Source organism: Gadus morhua, chromosome 1 (assembly GCF_902167405.1).
Source record: "Gadus morhua chromosome 1, gadMor3.0, whole genome shotgun sequence".
Taxonomy (NCBI): domain Eukaryota; kingdom Metazoa; phylum Chordata; class Actinopteri; order Gadiformes; family Gadidae; genus Gadus; species Gadus morhua.
The window spans coordinates 5,866,255-5,880,674 of NC_044048.1; the positions used below are offsets into that span (position 1 = coordinate 5,866,255).

The following is a 14,420-nucleotide window of genomic DNA, read 5'->3' on the forward strand; positions in this document are numbered from 1 at the left end:
AAAAAAAATAAAAAAGGAAATAGAATGAATTATATAACCATATTGTTACACAAGGCTTTTGCTTTTCGGGTCAGTCAGTGGTTTGATGCGACTGAGGAGGATATATTTTTGTCATGCTATGTAATCCAACAAAGCAATTATAATTAATATCATCATTAGATATTTCTCAACAGTCATTCGATCTTATTGTCGCCCGTTGACAGCCCTATAGAATGAAGAAAAAAATAATGTCGTGGCAGCTGTGGCTGAGTCGAAACTTTCCTGATTCACATCATGGTCAATTAGTTCTGCCGCATAGCAGCACACAGATCATGCACCATAATGCATGGCTTCAGTGCACTATATATACATGCTGCTGCACAGCCAGACGACACAAGTGCCACTGCCAGAAGACTCCATACTGTCCCGGATTTCCAACCTTTTCACACGCAGCATCTTCCCCTTATTAAATCATGAGAAGATGCTCCTAACATCGGTCGTGTGTAAATATAACGAGACAGGGAACGTGTGCTTGGTGGTAGGTTCTCACAGTGGAAAGCAAGGTTATAAACTTACTTTTTCTATATCCCCACTGTTCGAAGGATGGGGACCTGAGAGAAAAGGACACATTGGCATGAGCATGTCATGATGAAACGTTTAAGATTAAACGTGTGAATGTTTAATCTGTACTGACAGACAGAAACACACACACAAATGCAATTTCATATTATTTCCATATGCATGTGTGTAAGACCTAAAGACCCTCATCTACACCTTTATGTACTGGGAAACAAAGACCCAATTTCCGTAAGCATATTTCCTGAACAAATGGGCCATGGGAACCGCAGTGTCTCAGTGTGAACAGTAGATGGAGACTACCGCAATAAAAAAGCATCTTGATAAGGACGTATTTGACAATTTAACATTCATCCCCCGAAGCTTTGTAGAAGCTTTCACTGATGGCATATATTGCAGTCATTTACAATGACCTTTATATGCAATCAAACCCTGACATTACACACGTATAAATATCTGTCCACGCATTCCTAATGACAAACCTGATTGGATCACTCACAAATAACCCAATTATGCCCCAGCTTTCATTTCCAGTCAAAGCCCCTTGCAACTGACACTCAAAGGACATTTGCTCAATCCCAATGACACACACGGGCACTGCAGAACTTCAATGGAGGCAAGTGGCTTGCAAAGTGTGTGCACTGTGAAACATAACAGTTAATGTTGCTTGTTTTACGGTGCTGAAAGATCTACATTAAATCATACAGTACATGATGTAATGTATATTGGGTACACTCCCCTTCCTTCTTGTCTACCCTGCCTGACACTGCATGCTGAATACATGTTTCAATGTGTCAAGGCTACAAGTAGTCTCTCATCTTCTTGGGCTAAAATGTGTATCTGTGTGTGTTCTGCCTGTGGGATTCTTCATTTTCACATAAGCACATTTGTCTGTGGTCGATTTGCATGCGCATGCGTGTGCGTGCGTGTGCCTTACCTGTGGGGTGGGGCCTCTCCGTTGGACTGGTCCTGCTGTGCTTGGCGCAGAAGCCCCTTCCCTGCAACAGAGCCTGGAGGGGGCTGTGCTCGCTGGGCGGGGGGACACAGCGAAGCCCCTTGGCACAGCTGAGTGTGTACACACCACAGGGCTCACCCTGGGCCAACACTAAGGTGCTCCCTGCAGCATTGTGGTCTCTGGGGGGCCGACCTGCCCCCATTGGATCCCGGCAGGAGGGGCACATCTTGAAGGGCCCCAAGTGGTTCGCCCAGGTCCAAGATCCGCAGTGGCCGATCAGCAACAGAACAATGGTTGTCAAGTTGGAAATGAGAGGCATTTTCTGTCCAGGTCTCAGGTTCTCGTCACTCTCTCCCTGTCAGTTAGATGTGTCTGATGCTATTTCTGGATGTATGTTTCTCTCTCTCTTTCTCCCTTTCCGTCTCCTCTCTTCAGTCTTCCTGTCGTCTTCTTGTTGCTTTGCCGGGTGAGCTGAGAGGCAGCAAGGAGTCCCCTGCAGCGCCAGAGGAGACAAATGGATATCGAGAGACACAGCAAAGCACCAGCTTTTAAAGATCTGAAAGGCGGTGATACAGAGTGAGTGAGTAAGTGAGTGAGAGAGAGAGAGAGGGGGGGAGAGAGAGAGAGAGGGAGAGAGAGAGAGAGAGAGAGAGAGAGAGAGAGAGAGAGAGAGAGAGAGAGAGAGAGAGAGAGAGAGAGAGAGAGAGAGAGAGAGAGAGAGAGAGAGAGAGAGAGAGAGAGACAGAGAGAGAGAGAGAGAGAGAGAGAGAGAGAGAGAGAGGGAGAAAGAGAGTGAGAGTGGGGGGAGAAAGAGAGCGAGAGAGCACAGTTATGACACCTTCAGGGGCTGGAACTCAGAAAGAGAGGGAGGGAGGAAGGGAGGGAGGTGGCAGGGAGGGAGAGAGCAAGTGGGGGGTGGATTATATTCCTTTCAGAAATTATCAAAATCCCCCCACCTCTTCCTGCCTGCCTTATAAGGTAACCCTCCTCTTAATTTTTTCCTTTTCTCCTCATCTATAGTACTCACACATATCAGACCTTAAAATATTTGCCATGGTTATAATTATTGTATATTTTGTTGCCTACAATAAAAATGTATGCACGTCTATGTTGTTCTATGTTTATGTTTGAAAGGTCTTAAAATAAAAAGACAGAATTAACTTTTTTAATCTAGTAGTTTAGGCAAGGCAAGGCAAGGCAACTTTATTCATACAGCCCTTTTCAGACACGAGGCAGACTCAAAGTGCTTCACATACAATAAAATGAAATAAAAAAATAAAATAGATAAGTAAAAGAAAACAAAGGCAAAGTTAAGATATGCATTGTAGAAAGTGCAATGTTTTTAAGATTAAGCAGAAAGCTAAAGCAAACCCAAAAAATACCATAAAAGTGGTCAGAGGTTGGGCAAGTCTTAAATCCTCAGGGATTTTATTCCAGCTATTTGTTGGGTAGTAACTAAATCCTGCTTTCACGTGTTTTGTGTTTACTCTGGGGATAATTAACAGATTGGTCTCAGAAGATCTTAGTGGTCTAGAAGGCTTATGTAGTGGAAGCATATCAGTTAAATACTTTTGCCCTAAACCATGTAGGTATTTATAGGTGTGCCGCATGATTTAAAAATTAATTCTCTGACATTCAGTGAGCCAATGTAACGGATTAAGAATTGGTGAATATGTTCAAATGTTTTGGTCTTTGTTAGAAGACCAGCAGCATTCTGAACAAGCTGTAGTTGCCTAAGAGTTTTTTTTCGAAGACTTCTTTTTTTAAGCTTACTAGTGATAAAGGCACGTATACGTTTTTGTAAATTTTGAGTGGACATGAGCACTCTAGGTCTTGCTACGTCTTTAAGGTGATAATAGGCAGATTTTGTAACTGATTTAATGTGACTGTCGAAATGTAAATCTGAATCTGTGATATCCCTCGATTTCTGGCTTTGATTTTTGGTTTTCAGGGACAGAGAGTGTAGGTGTTGGGCTACTTTAAGCCTTTCCGTTTTAGCACCAATTCAATTATCTTGTTTTTTTCCTCATATAGCACAGCAGATATATGGGCCGATAGTCATTTGGTGATAGTGCTACATAGATTTGCGTGTCATCGGCATAGCAATGATGGTCAATATTGTTATTTTTGCATCATTTGCCCTTGTGGCAGCATGTCTGGTGGATAAAGAGGCTCCAAAGATCGAACTTTGTGGGACTCAGATTGGTTGGTTCTGATACAAAGTCGCCAATAGAAAAAAAAAGTAGTTCCTATCTTGTAGTTTAGTTGGACAGATAAGTTAGAGTCTAGAACTATGTTTTTTTTACTTGGGTTCTCAATCATTCATTACTTTGTTTGTAGTTCTAAAGACAACCTCCGGGCTGCTTATTATCGACTATTACATTTTATATTATAAGCAACTGTAACACATTGATGGATGCTATTCAAGAACATTGATTTCTTGGGAATACACATGAATTAACTTTTAAAATGAAACATGTTGGTTATTTTTGGTGTAAATCACAGACCAATGCATAGAATTATGAGTTTATTTGTTGTCGCTGTACCCCAAGCTTTGGATCATTGCATATTGTATAAAAAGTAAGCAACATCATTGAGAATTTTGATTTGAACTAAAAAGCTCTACTAAAACCGGTTTCCTGTTTTGTTGTTATTGACCCATTCATTATAGTATTATAGTACAACACAGTGTATTATAGTCAACCATTGCATGGTGGGCAGCGTTATGGAGGTCCATACACTAGGGAAGGCATCAATAACTAAGAAACACTACACTTAGCCATTTTTTGTTAACATTTAGTTATTGCTTTGGATATAATTATTGTCTAAAGCCATTTAAAGGTGAGGCTGAGAACTAGTGTCCGCTCGTCTACAACAGTCGGGTGAATGCATGGCTTGAGAGAAGTACGTAACAAATATTATTTCCAGATTGGGTCAGCAAATCCATGTTTCCATCCATCCTGATGCAATTTGAAGACCATGACACCAAAGAAAATGTGTATTTCACAGTGCTTTTAGCAGAATAAGGGTGTTGAGATGACAATGCTGAGCTGTATTGGCCCTAGCCATCCCTAAATGGTGGTTTTGGCGGCTAAAGACGCTCATTTGCACACTGAGGAACAAAGTCTCTGTTTACATTATGCAAGCGTGTGCATTCTAGCTTCTTAGTGCATTGGTGAGGATTTGCATGGGGTTGTTTGGTAGCCCACTTGCTCACTTATTTCTGCAGTACTAGGACACGCATGTAGTAAAACCAAGCAAATATCTTTCAAACCGCCTCACATGCCCAAACAGTAGGTTGTTGTTCCCATTAAGAGTGATCACCCTTGGTTAGGACAGTGAAAATCACCTTGTGTTTTCATCAGCTGGCTACCCAGAGAAGTCTAGTGGGGTTCCAGAGAGGAGAAGGGTCCAAGACCAATGCCAGGCCAGTGGAGCTCTCTGTTCCCCCCTGCTCTGGAGGGTCAGAGTTCCCTCCTCAGACCATGTCCCTCTGCATCTTGTCGTGGATAAATCCCACGGTCAAATTACGAGAGGTCGGGAAGGGCTAGGGTTAAATGATCACGGTTTTATTGTCACCGCAGAGAGTGGCAACAACACTTGAGGCGGTTTGCAAAGAACTCGCAAACAGTCTCTCAGAGCTCCGCTTTATATTCCAATTGTGTGGCCTCCTCTAAGATGTCCTTCGCCAATCACAATGCTCTAAACTACGGGCTCTTGACGTTCACGCCCACAATGTCCGAAATGCATTCCATACAGTAATTCAAGCATTACTTACAAAAGGGTTACTTACACAACATCAGTAACAGGAAGTTACATATTATACATTAGTTACATGAAGTGAGGTCTTTCATTAAAATCTATTCATCGCCTTGTTTATTAACCTGATCTTAAATCACCATGACTTACCACATGGGTTTAAGAGATGAGCCCTGTGAAAGCAATATCAATTTAAACAGTAAAGTATGCATTTGTAATAGTTAACAATGCCACTTTATTTGTCTGTTGCATATACAGTCATAAGCTGGCAATGTCTGATTTTAACCGGGGTATGGATTAGTTAACTTAACTCTAATTTGAAGTCTACAGAATTCTAAAATCACAGATGAGGAACCACAGGGGGTAACAGATGTTTCTCTAAGAGGCCATTTACCCATTTACCCCTTATGAGGCGTCGGGGGTTCATCGGAATGCAGGCATTAGTTTAACACAGGAAGGCCAGGCAATATCAATAGTGTTCAACATTTGGCTCCATTGTAAATATATTTACCTTATATTCTTATATAATTTATGCTTAAAGTTAACCTTACTTATACTTCTACTTATTATCTAAGTGAACTGAGAAATAGACTGATGTCATTGACTATAGAGGGATGTCATTCAAGCCATCTAAAGCCGATCTAGACCAGAATCCCTTAACCTCTTTCTGGTTGTAACTATTTAATCTAACAGCACTTCTACATGATGGCAAAAAGTCAGTAACGTGTTCTTAGAGATTGTACCTAAACACAGTAATACCAGCAATAATGTGAGTTAAGACAGATGAGGAGAAGGATGATTAGTGAAGTCTATAAGAGGAATGCATTTCCTTCATGTGGACATCAAAGGGTCCACCGACAAGCGCGCTTGTCTGTCACTGCGTACACAAATCAACAAACAAGCACGCGCCAACGAGTCGAGCGTCACGGTAGAACAAGTGTCGGAGGACGGGATTGGCCCGCTGTCAGTCACGCTGTTTCAAGGCTTCCTTTGATTGGCTGACTGAAATCATGACAATTTGATGTCAATAGGAAGCGACGAATGCTTATTTCTTTCCTCCACATTTTTGTCAGTGTTTGTATATATGGTTTTCCCTGATAGCTGATACACAAAAGCGAATTAATGCATTTTTGAACACCGGGATTTCAGGTATGTCTGAAGTAGTTTAAATAACAAGCCCTCCCTCTTGTCAGACACTGAGCCCCAGCTGTTAGCTGCTAATGTTGATCTTGAGCATTTTAAGGCTCGCAACTACATTTCTATCATCCATGACATGTTCTTATTGGCATCGCCTGCTATACGATTTCATAGTCAATTATTTTGAAACCGCACATATAGTGTGTTGTTTCTGTTGGGTAGTTTCAAACGTTAGGTTAGCTCAACTTTCACTGGCCTCGTCCAGTGTTGCCAGATTTTGCGGGAAATCTGGCCCAATCTGGCAACACTGGCCTTGGTAGCTTTCAGGCACTTCGCCACACAACGACACGCCTACTTCGTAAGACAAGCCCGTCTCTTCTGCGTGCTGACCTCTTCCCTCCTCTCTGACGTTCAGCTGATGGTCCCACATTTTAGGTTAATTCAATCCAATTGTATGTGTAATGCCTTCAATCACAGGTACAGTTTCAAAGGGCTTAACAGGCCATTTATGTATGACAGTCCCTGACCCTAGCCCCCCAGAGGTCAAGAAATAACTCCCTTTATTAGCAAGGAAGAAATCTTGAGAATGAACACAGAATGGAAGATCCTTCCTTCCAGTGATGATCAGGAGTGCAATGGGGGCCATACTTGACAGACATACATACATACATACATACATACATACATACATACATACATACATACATACATACATACATACATACATACAAATATACAGGCAAAACATTGAGTACACAACAGGTCAAGCTCACGGCTTTTTAGTCGTGCATGTCATACAGTCACAGCATTGTGAACTTTAACTTCTGAGTTGTCTTACGAGGCCAATACGGTTATGCAATTGTACATTATTATGATCAGAGCAGCCTGCCTGTCTGTCTGGCCAATTGGCTGTCATCTCCTGTATGCTGTAGTTGAGACAAACAAGATTCATACCTCCTCACTCCAATCTCCTATCCTATTCCTAGTTAATGTTGTCTCTGTTCTCCTCCTCCAGATGGATGACATCAACCTACACCACAGGTTCCTAAATTGGAGGCGTCGAATCCGAGAGCGAGAAATGGGAGAAGTGCGTCCAGCACAAGAACGATTCATGAGGTTGCTGAAGAATGGAGACATTCTCAGGTACGCTCAATTGACTTGTGACTCTTCAGAAAAAAAAATATTATTTCTGATTCCTAAACCTAACCTTAACTCACTTATTCTGTTATCGGGTGAGTTGATAATTAGACATAACTCTATAATAGGGACTATTTTCCTTTGTACATTTGTATGACTCTCTTTACTGATTGTAGCCATGGCAAATTACGCCAACATTTTACATTATTTTACTTTTAATTGCAGTACATCATTAAATTATGCCTCATCCTTTTCTTGGTAAGAGCCTTCACCGCCCTCATAGTGGCCCTCCGTACTATGTCATTTCTAAGTGCAAATAGGGGTATCTGGTTTATTTATATTTCTGACCTTGCTATTATGTCCTTTTTAACTTAAAGATCCCATATCAATACTTTTTTTGGGCATTGCATTTGGGGGTACTACTAGAATAGTGTTGCATGCCTCTATGAACTAGGAGTGCATCATATCCATAGCATGAATTTCCCCTTCTTTCTAAATGTTTACAACCAGCTACAGCAAAGACCTCATTCAATGTAAGTTGCTGTTGAACAACTTGGCATTTGACCATCCTTTTCTACTTTAACACTTTCTGATCTCAATCCATTGACTGGGCCGTTATAATTTTCCATCAAATTCATTCTGTAGCATTTTAATTAAAACCACCTGTCTGCAGTCTAGAATGTTCTATAAAGTCTATTCTGTTCACAATATAATGTTTGTATTATGTTGTTCACATTTAATCAGTCTGTGATGCGTTTGATTCTGAACAGCACACCCAACACACACACAAGTAGCTGCATCTTCCTTACTTGTGGTTTCTTTCTTTAGTTACCAAGGGAACTCTGATGAAGTGGGTTGCTACGTCGCGCCCCAACCTTTATCAAAGGGAACTTGCTACTTTGAGGTAAGACAGCAGCAACACATGTTTCTCAGTTGCTATGCGTTCTGATAAGAAGTTAAGCCTATTGCCATTGCTTCTGTCTTTACTGAGCAGACAAAAAATAGGATTTATTTATCGTTTGCTTCTCTGGGAACTTTGAACCTTCAGATTGTCAAAGCCAGGACACCTTTGTCACAATCTCTGAAACACACATTTCATGTTGAATATAATATATATATAAACTCCTGGAGCATTGCACGTGAAATTTCTTTGATAATTCATTTGATCAAAATGTTTGCTGTGTATCTGAGGTGGTAGCAGCTCAGAGCATCATGTTATAGACTTTGCTTCTGTGTGCTGCCATCATCCAGACTTATTTCCACGATGGCTTTTCAATTAGTTTGGCAAGTTGAAGCCCTCAAGCCCTGTGGTTCTGAATGACATTCATAGTGAGCCCCCAAAGCCAACCCTCAATCCCCTTTGCAGTCCTAATTCAAAGAGCAGTGAAATTGCTGCGGCACCAGGACGAGTTATGGGTTTGATTTGATCTCTCCTCCGAAGATGACTCCAACTCATGTTGTTCAGCAAGCATGCAGCAGGACAGAGAATTAGCAAATGATTAAATAAGGCGGATGCACCCTCATGTCTCAGGATGGACTATCAACATGGTAAAATGTGCTTTTAGGGAAGCAAAGAAAGACCTGCTAGGGTCATTGAATCAGGGGCTAGGGGAGTGTTGACGTACTCATGAGGCTGGAGCCAAGCGCCTAGCTTGTTCATAATGTAAGTTAGACCCGTAGCAGGTAAAGCTTGTTTGGTGAACTGCGTCCCTATTGGTTTGTTTTTAACTAACATTTGGTCTATACAGTCTATACTTTTGCACTGGATCTTGTTCCACGTAGCATAGTGGAACTCTAGGCTGTCTGTTTTTTACGAGAAAAAACAAACACATAATAGAAGTGAGATTTTAAGCTTCACTCATATAAATATCTTTTTATGTGTGTATGAAACGTAAAAGTTATATTTTTTGCATTTTCTTTTCTAAATTCTTGCATCAGCCATAAGACGCAGTCACAAAATCAACACGTTTTGAAATGAGAGTCCCACTCTCATTTCCTAGTGGGTGTTTGAAACTGGATTAGTTGTGCTTGACATTTAAAAGATGGGAGTTTAGGATGAACATTTGAAGAGCCCATAGTTTTTATGCAACGTGTCTGTCGCTATGACGCACATGCTGCGCTCTTCCAAGATATCTGGAAGGCGTGCGGTGGTTTTATTCCGATAAAGGTCAGGCTCCCGTTGGATTATGCGTCAGTGGTGTCCTCGCGTCCCTCACAGTGCTTCTTCTACGGATTCCATTCGGTCCTGATCTCACGCGGCTCATCCTCGTCCGTCTCTGCCCAGACGGACTCTGAACATCTGCAGCATTTCCCTCATTTCAGCAGATTTATTTGAGAAGAATTTCCTTTCTCGGCTTTCCTAGACAGGTCCTTAATGGCCATACTTGAACTATTCTCCAGTCTCAGTCATCCTCATGCCATAACTCCTCGGAGATGTTGCAACTCCCCATCAATGACTCATGCTAGTCTCCTGGTCTGTTGATCTGTTTGCTGCCCATGGATCACCAAGGGTCCAGACTGTCAAGGTGGAGCGCAAGCCTCCTGACTGGAGGGCGGCAGGCTGCAGCAGTAGAGAGGGCGGCTTTGAGTCCTCAAGCCTTGTGACTGCAGACTGATATCTAAGACTGTAACCACCTGTGCTGGCAGGAGGAATCGAGCCTGAGGCAGACCCAAGTAAATTTAAAACAAAAGAGACAGGACACCAGAACTAATAGGACGCACGCACACGCACACACAAGAACGAGGCTACTCTCTTATGGCATCTCACCTTCTACCTTTATTTTGACCTATAGGCTATTTAGCCCCGACTTTTCAAAGGAAGCCCAGCTGTACTTCCTTTCCCATGTTGTTTGGTTCTCTTTAATTTCAGTAGGCCTAACCCAGCTGAAACCCTTGTTTGTGACTGAAGGTGACGATAGTGGACACCGGGCTCAGAGGGACCATCGCAGTGGGCCTGGTGCCCCGGTTCTACCGACTCGACCACCAGCCGGGCTGGCTGCCATACTCTGTCGCCTATCATGCTGTCAATGGCAAGTAAGTCAAAGCAAAGGAGCGTACCAGATTGGACGCTGTGTGTAGTGCTGGTAGATGATCAGTAGATAATAATCAGTGCTCATTAGGATTAGAGGATAGTTACTGTTTTACCCCCTCCTCGTTGTTCCAGGCTTTACAACGGAAACCCACTGGGGCAGCAGTTTGGCCCTCAATGTGTCCGTGGCGACCGCATCGGCTGTGGAATACACTCCGAGAACCCAGCAGCAGGAATCACTACCGTCTTTTTCACCAAAAATGGCAGAGAGGTCAGTTCATCAGACCACTCATAGTCAATAGAGTGTGTGCGTGGGCGTTGACTGTGAAATGCCACCTTACTACTATCTACATTTAGGGCATTTAGCAGACGCTTTTAAGTACATTTGTCTGAAGAAAGAGAAAAAACAATATATCGCCGTCGGGTGTAGTAGGGATGTTCATAGAAATAAGTGCCAAGCACCTACAATAGTTATGTTAACACATTCCCTGTACACAACAAAGATAGCTAGGGTGAGATCCTACACAACAAAGGACTTTTAGTCTTTATTCACATTGGTCTCCAGTGTGAGCTCCTTAGTCTGACTGTCTGACCTCCTCAGGTGGGTTCGGCGGAGGTCCCGGGGACCACAGAGGGCCTATTCCCCGCTGTGGGCATGCACTCCCTGGGAGAGGTGGCACGGGTGGACCTGCAGGCCCAGTGGCTCCTGGAGGAGGACGAGAGCATGATGATGGTGGACAGCCACGAGGACGACTGGGGGCGTCTCTTTGATGTCCGGGCCAGTGGCACGGTAAGAAGGACAACCCCAGCGACCCTCGTCCCAGGACTGCTCCTAGGGTCTTTCACTTGGTTCAGAAAGCCAAATTATCGCCTACCTTGTTTCAGCCCCAATGTTTTCAGGTTGTTTCCTGAACAAAAAAGCTGTTGAGTAGGTTGTTGACATAAAATATTCAATGGCCGTTTGGTAAAGGTGTGTTCACAGCAACAGTGGAGAGAAAAATCTGCTGCCGTTGCTCGCGAGGTTGCTCGCGTGATCCCTAAGCTCTTCTCGTGCGAGTGATTCAGCATGAAGTGAAATTTGCGGGAAAGTTCAAATATTTCAACTTGGGCGAATGAAGAATCTGCATCGTTAGCGTGAGTAGAATCAGGTCAGACATCCAGTGAAGTAGGGCGTTGGAGTGAGTAGAATCAGGTCAGACCTCCAGTGAGGCAGGGCGTTGGAGTGAGTAGAATCAGGTCAGACCTCCAGTGAGGCAGGGCGTTGGAGTGAGTAGAATCAGGTCAGACCTCCAGTGAGGCAGGGCGTTGGAGTGAGTAGAATCAGGTCAGACCTCCAGTGAGGCAGGGCGTTGGAGTGAGTAGAATCAGGTCAGACCTCCAGTGAGGCAGGGCGTTGGAGTGAGTAGAATCAGGTCAGACCTCCAGTGAGGCAGGGCGTTGGAGTGAGTAGAATCAGGTCAGACCTCCAGTGAGGCAGGGCGTTGGAGTGAGTAGAATCAGGTCAGACCTCCAGTGAGGCAGGGCGTTGGAGTGAGTAGAATCAGGTCAGACCTCCAGTGAGGCAGGGCGTTGGAGTGAGTAGAATCAGGTCAGACCTCCAGTGAGGCAGGGCGTTGGAGTGAGTAGAATCAGGTCAGACCTCCAGTGAGGCAGGGCGTTGGAGTGAGTAGAATCAGGTCAGACCTCCAGTGAGGCAGGGCGTTGGAGTGAGTAGAATCAGGTCAGACCTCCAGTGAGGCAGGGCGTTGGAGTGAGTAGAATCAGGTCAGACCTCCAGTGAGGCAGGGCGTTGGAGTGAGTAGAATCAGGTCAGACCTCCAGTGAGGCAGCTGATCCGGCGGAACATTCTCATCTATCTGCTTCTCTGCATTGAGTTTGTTTGTATTCAGAATACGAGTTCTATCGGTCGTCTCTGCATTTAGATTGTGTGTATTCACAGTAAGAATTATATTGGTAGACTCTCATTGAGTTTGTATGTATACACACAGTAAGGGTTATATTGGTAATCTCTCATTGAGTTTGTGTGTATTCACACAGTAAGGGTTCTATTGGTAATCTCTCATTGAGTTTGTGTGTATTCACACAGTAAGGGTTCTATTGGTAATCTCTCATTGAGTTTGTGTGTATACACACAGTAAGGGTTCTATTGGTAATCTCTCATTGAGTTTGTGTGTATTCACACAGTAAGGGTTCTATTGGTAATCTCTCATTGAGTTTGTGTGTATTCACACAGTAAGGGTTCTATTGGTAATCTCTCATTGAGTTTGCGTGTATTCACATCTTTGCTGGATGCACACTGCATTCTTCTTGGTGTGTTTCTTGTATTTATCGTGGCAAAGGATTTGAAGGAATGCTACTTTGTCTGTTCCATGCTCGTATTCATGGTTGCCAGGAGCTTTATACGTTCTGTTCCTCGAAAACCAGGGTCAAGTCTCTGAGCCAACTGCCTGGCTTTTTTTTTAACCCTACTTTTGAGAAAAAGATTTGATTGCTGTAGAGTTTTACTTTACTAAACCATTGAGTTTGCATAAATATTTAGAAGTAGAATCGGAGCAAAACGACATAAGAATTGTATTCTGTTTAATCCTCAGCAATAAAACATCACAAACAGTTTATTCAGAGTCAAAGGCAGCATTCATGCTGTTGGTATAATCAGAAAGAGAAGGACTTTCTTCTCTATAAATCGGGAGTGAGTTCAGTGTGCACATCATGGGTGTTAAATTGCTATCCCATCCTGTTCCTCTAACCATAACTCTTTAGTTAGTGCAGTGGTTCTCAAACTTTTTCGGTCATCCCCCACTTTGGACTAGGGGGAATTTCCAAGCCCCACCTGCCCCCATCGCCCCAACACAATGCTAATGAAATACGCCAAGCTTAACATTTTCAAACATTGTTGTATCTAAATTCTAACTCAATAACATAAAATAACAGCAAGATCAAAAATAGAGAAAATAACAGTGGCACTTTGCAATCTCTTCAAAAAATAAAAGAAGAGAAATGCATTTGGCAACACATGAACACATGAGTTTTACCCCTGCATTGGTGGCTGCAATGAGCCTGTTTTGCATTGCACATCTTTTCAAAGCGGGGTTGCAGGCTTGATAGTGCCACCCTCAAGTCATGCTAAATGTTCAGCTGAGATCTGTACTTGGATTTTCAGTGAAGCAACAGCTGAAAAGCCCATCTCACAAAGATGTGATGTGGCAAAGGGAATAAGAATGCACACAGCTCTCTGCCCAATGAGTGGATACTCCCTCTCCACTCCAAGCCAGAATTCACAAAGAGTCTGAGCTGTAAACCTCAGCCTCAGGGTGGAGTCAGATGTCATTTCAATGAGCTGGTCCTCCTCAGCAGACCTAAAATCGGCAGGTGCTGCAGATAGAATATGAATAAATAGGCTTACTTTATTTGTCATTGCATAATACACACCAAGAAATCTGTTTGACAACAATCCATTCCAGTTAGTAAGTACCATCTAACATAAATAAAATGCATGCATAATATATGAGTATAATATTCAAGAAAATGTCAAAATACCAACCTGCTGCATTGAATGGATCCATAACCCAGTCATACTGAGCACTGTTGATCGGGAAGTATTTTTGAAACAGTCCTCTCAGGGAAGAGAGGTGCTGCTTAATACATGGGATCACTGTGGTGGCTCCAGAATCAGTGGTTTCAGCAACTTCACTCAGGTTCTCAAAGACTTCTATATTTTGTTGATCGAGGCGCCTTCCTCATACCTCGAGCTTTCGGGAGAATGCAGTGATTTTGTCTGCCAGGTGAGGTAGGTGCTTGTCTTTGCCTTGGAGCTGAAGATTTAATTCATTCAGCTTGCCAAACACATCG

At 43.1% G+C, this 14,420-nt stretch overlaps 2 protein-coding genes across 3 annotated transcripts in view; one reads left to right on the forward strand and one right to left on the reverse strand.

The window, feature by feature from the left end:
* The window catches only part of igfbp6b (insulin-like growth factor binding protein 6b), a 5,100-nt gene extending 2,963 nt beyond the window's left edge, over nucleotides 1-2,137 (reverse strand). Inside the window, exons 1-2 of the mRNA XM_030352467.1 lie at nucleotides 1,493-2,137; nucleotides 556-590 (exon numbers count right to left, since the gene is read on the reverse strand). Of these exons, the coding sequence (XP_030208327.1) occupies nucleotides 556-590; nucleotides 1,493-1,829 (372 nt within the window). The 5' untranslated portion in view covers nucleotides 1,830-2,137. The remainder of the gene's footprint in view (nucleotides 1-555; nucleotides 591-1,492) is intronic.
* Nucleotides 2,138-6,259: 4,122 nt separating this feature from the next.
* The window catches only part of spryd3 (SPRY domain containing 3), a 50,995-nt gene continuing 42,834 nt past the window's right edge, over nucleotides 6,260-14,420 (forward strand). Inside the window, exons 1-6 of one of the 2 annotated variants that reach the window (XM_030352518.1) lie at nucleotides 6,260-6,418; nucleotides 7,422-7,549; nucleotides 8,372-8,447; nucleotides 10,452-10,576; nucleotides 10,707-10,842; nucleotides 11,173-11,361. In XM_030352518.1, coding sequence (XP_030208378.1) covers nucleotides 7,422-7,549; nucleotides 8,372-8,447; nucleotides 10,452-10,576; nucleotides 10,707-10,842; nucleotides 11,173-11,361 — 654 coding nt within the window. In that variant the 5' untranslated portion in view covers nucleotides 6,260-6,418. The remainder of the gene's footprint in view (nucleotides 6,419-7,421; nucleotides 7,550-8,371; nucleotides 8,448-10,451; nucleotides 10,577-10,706; nucleotides 10,843-11,172; nucleotides 11,362-14,420) is intronic. The other variant, XM_030352528.1, reaches the window with a different exon arrangement.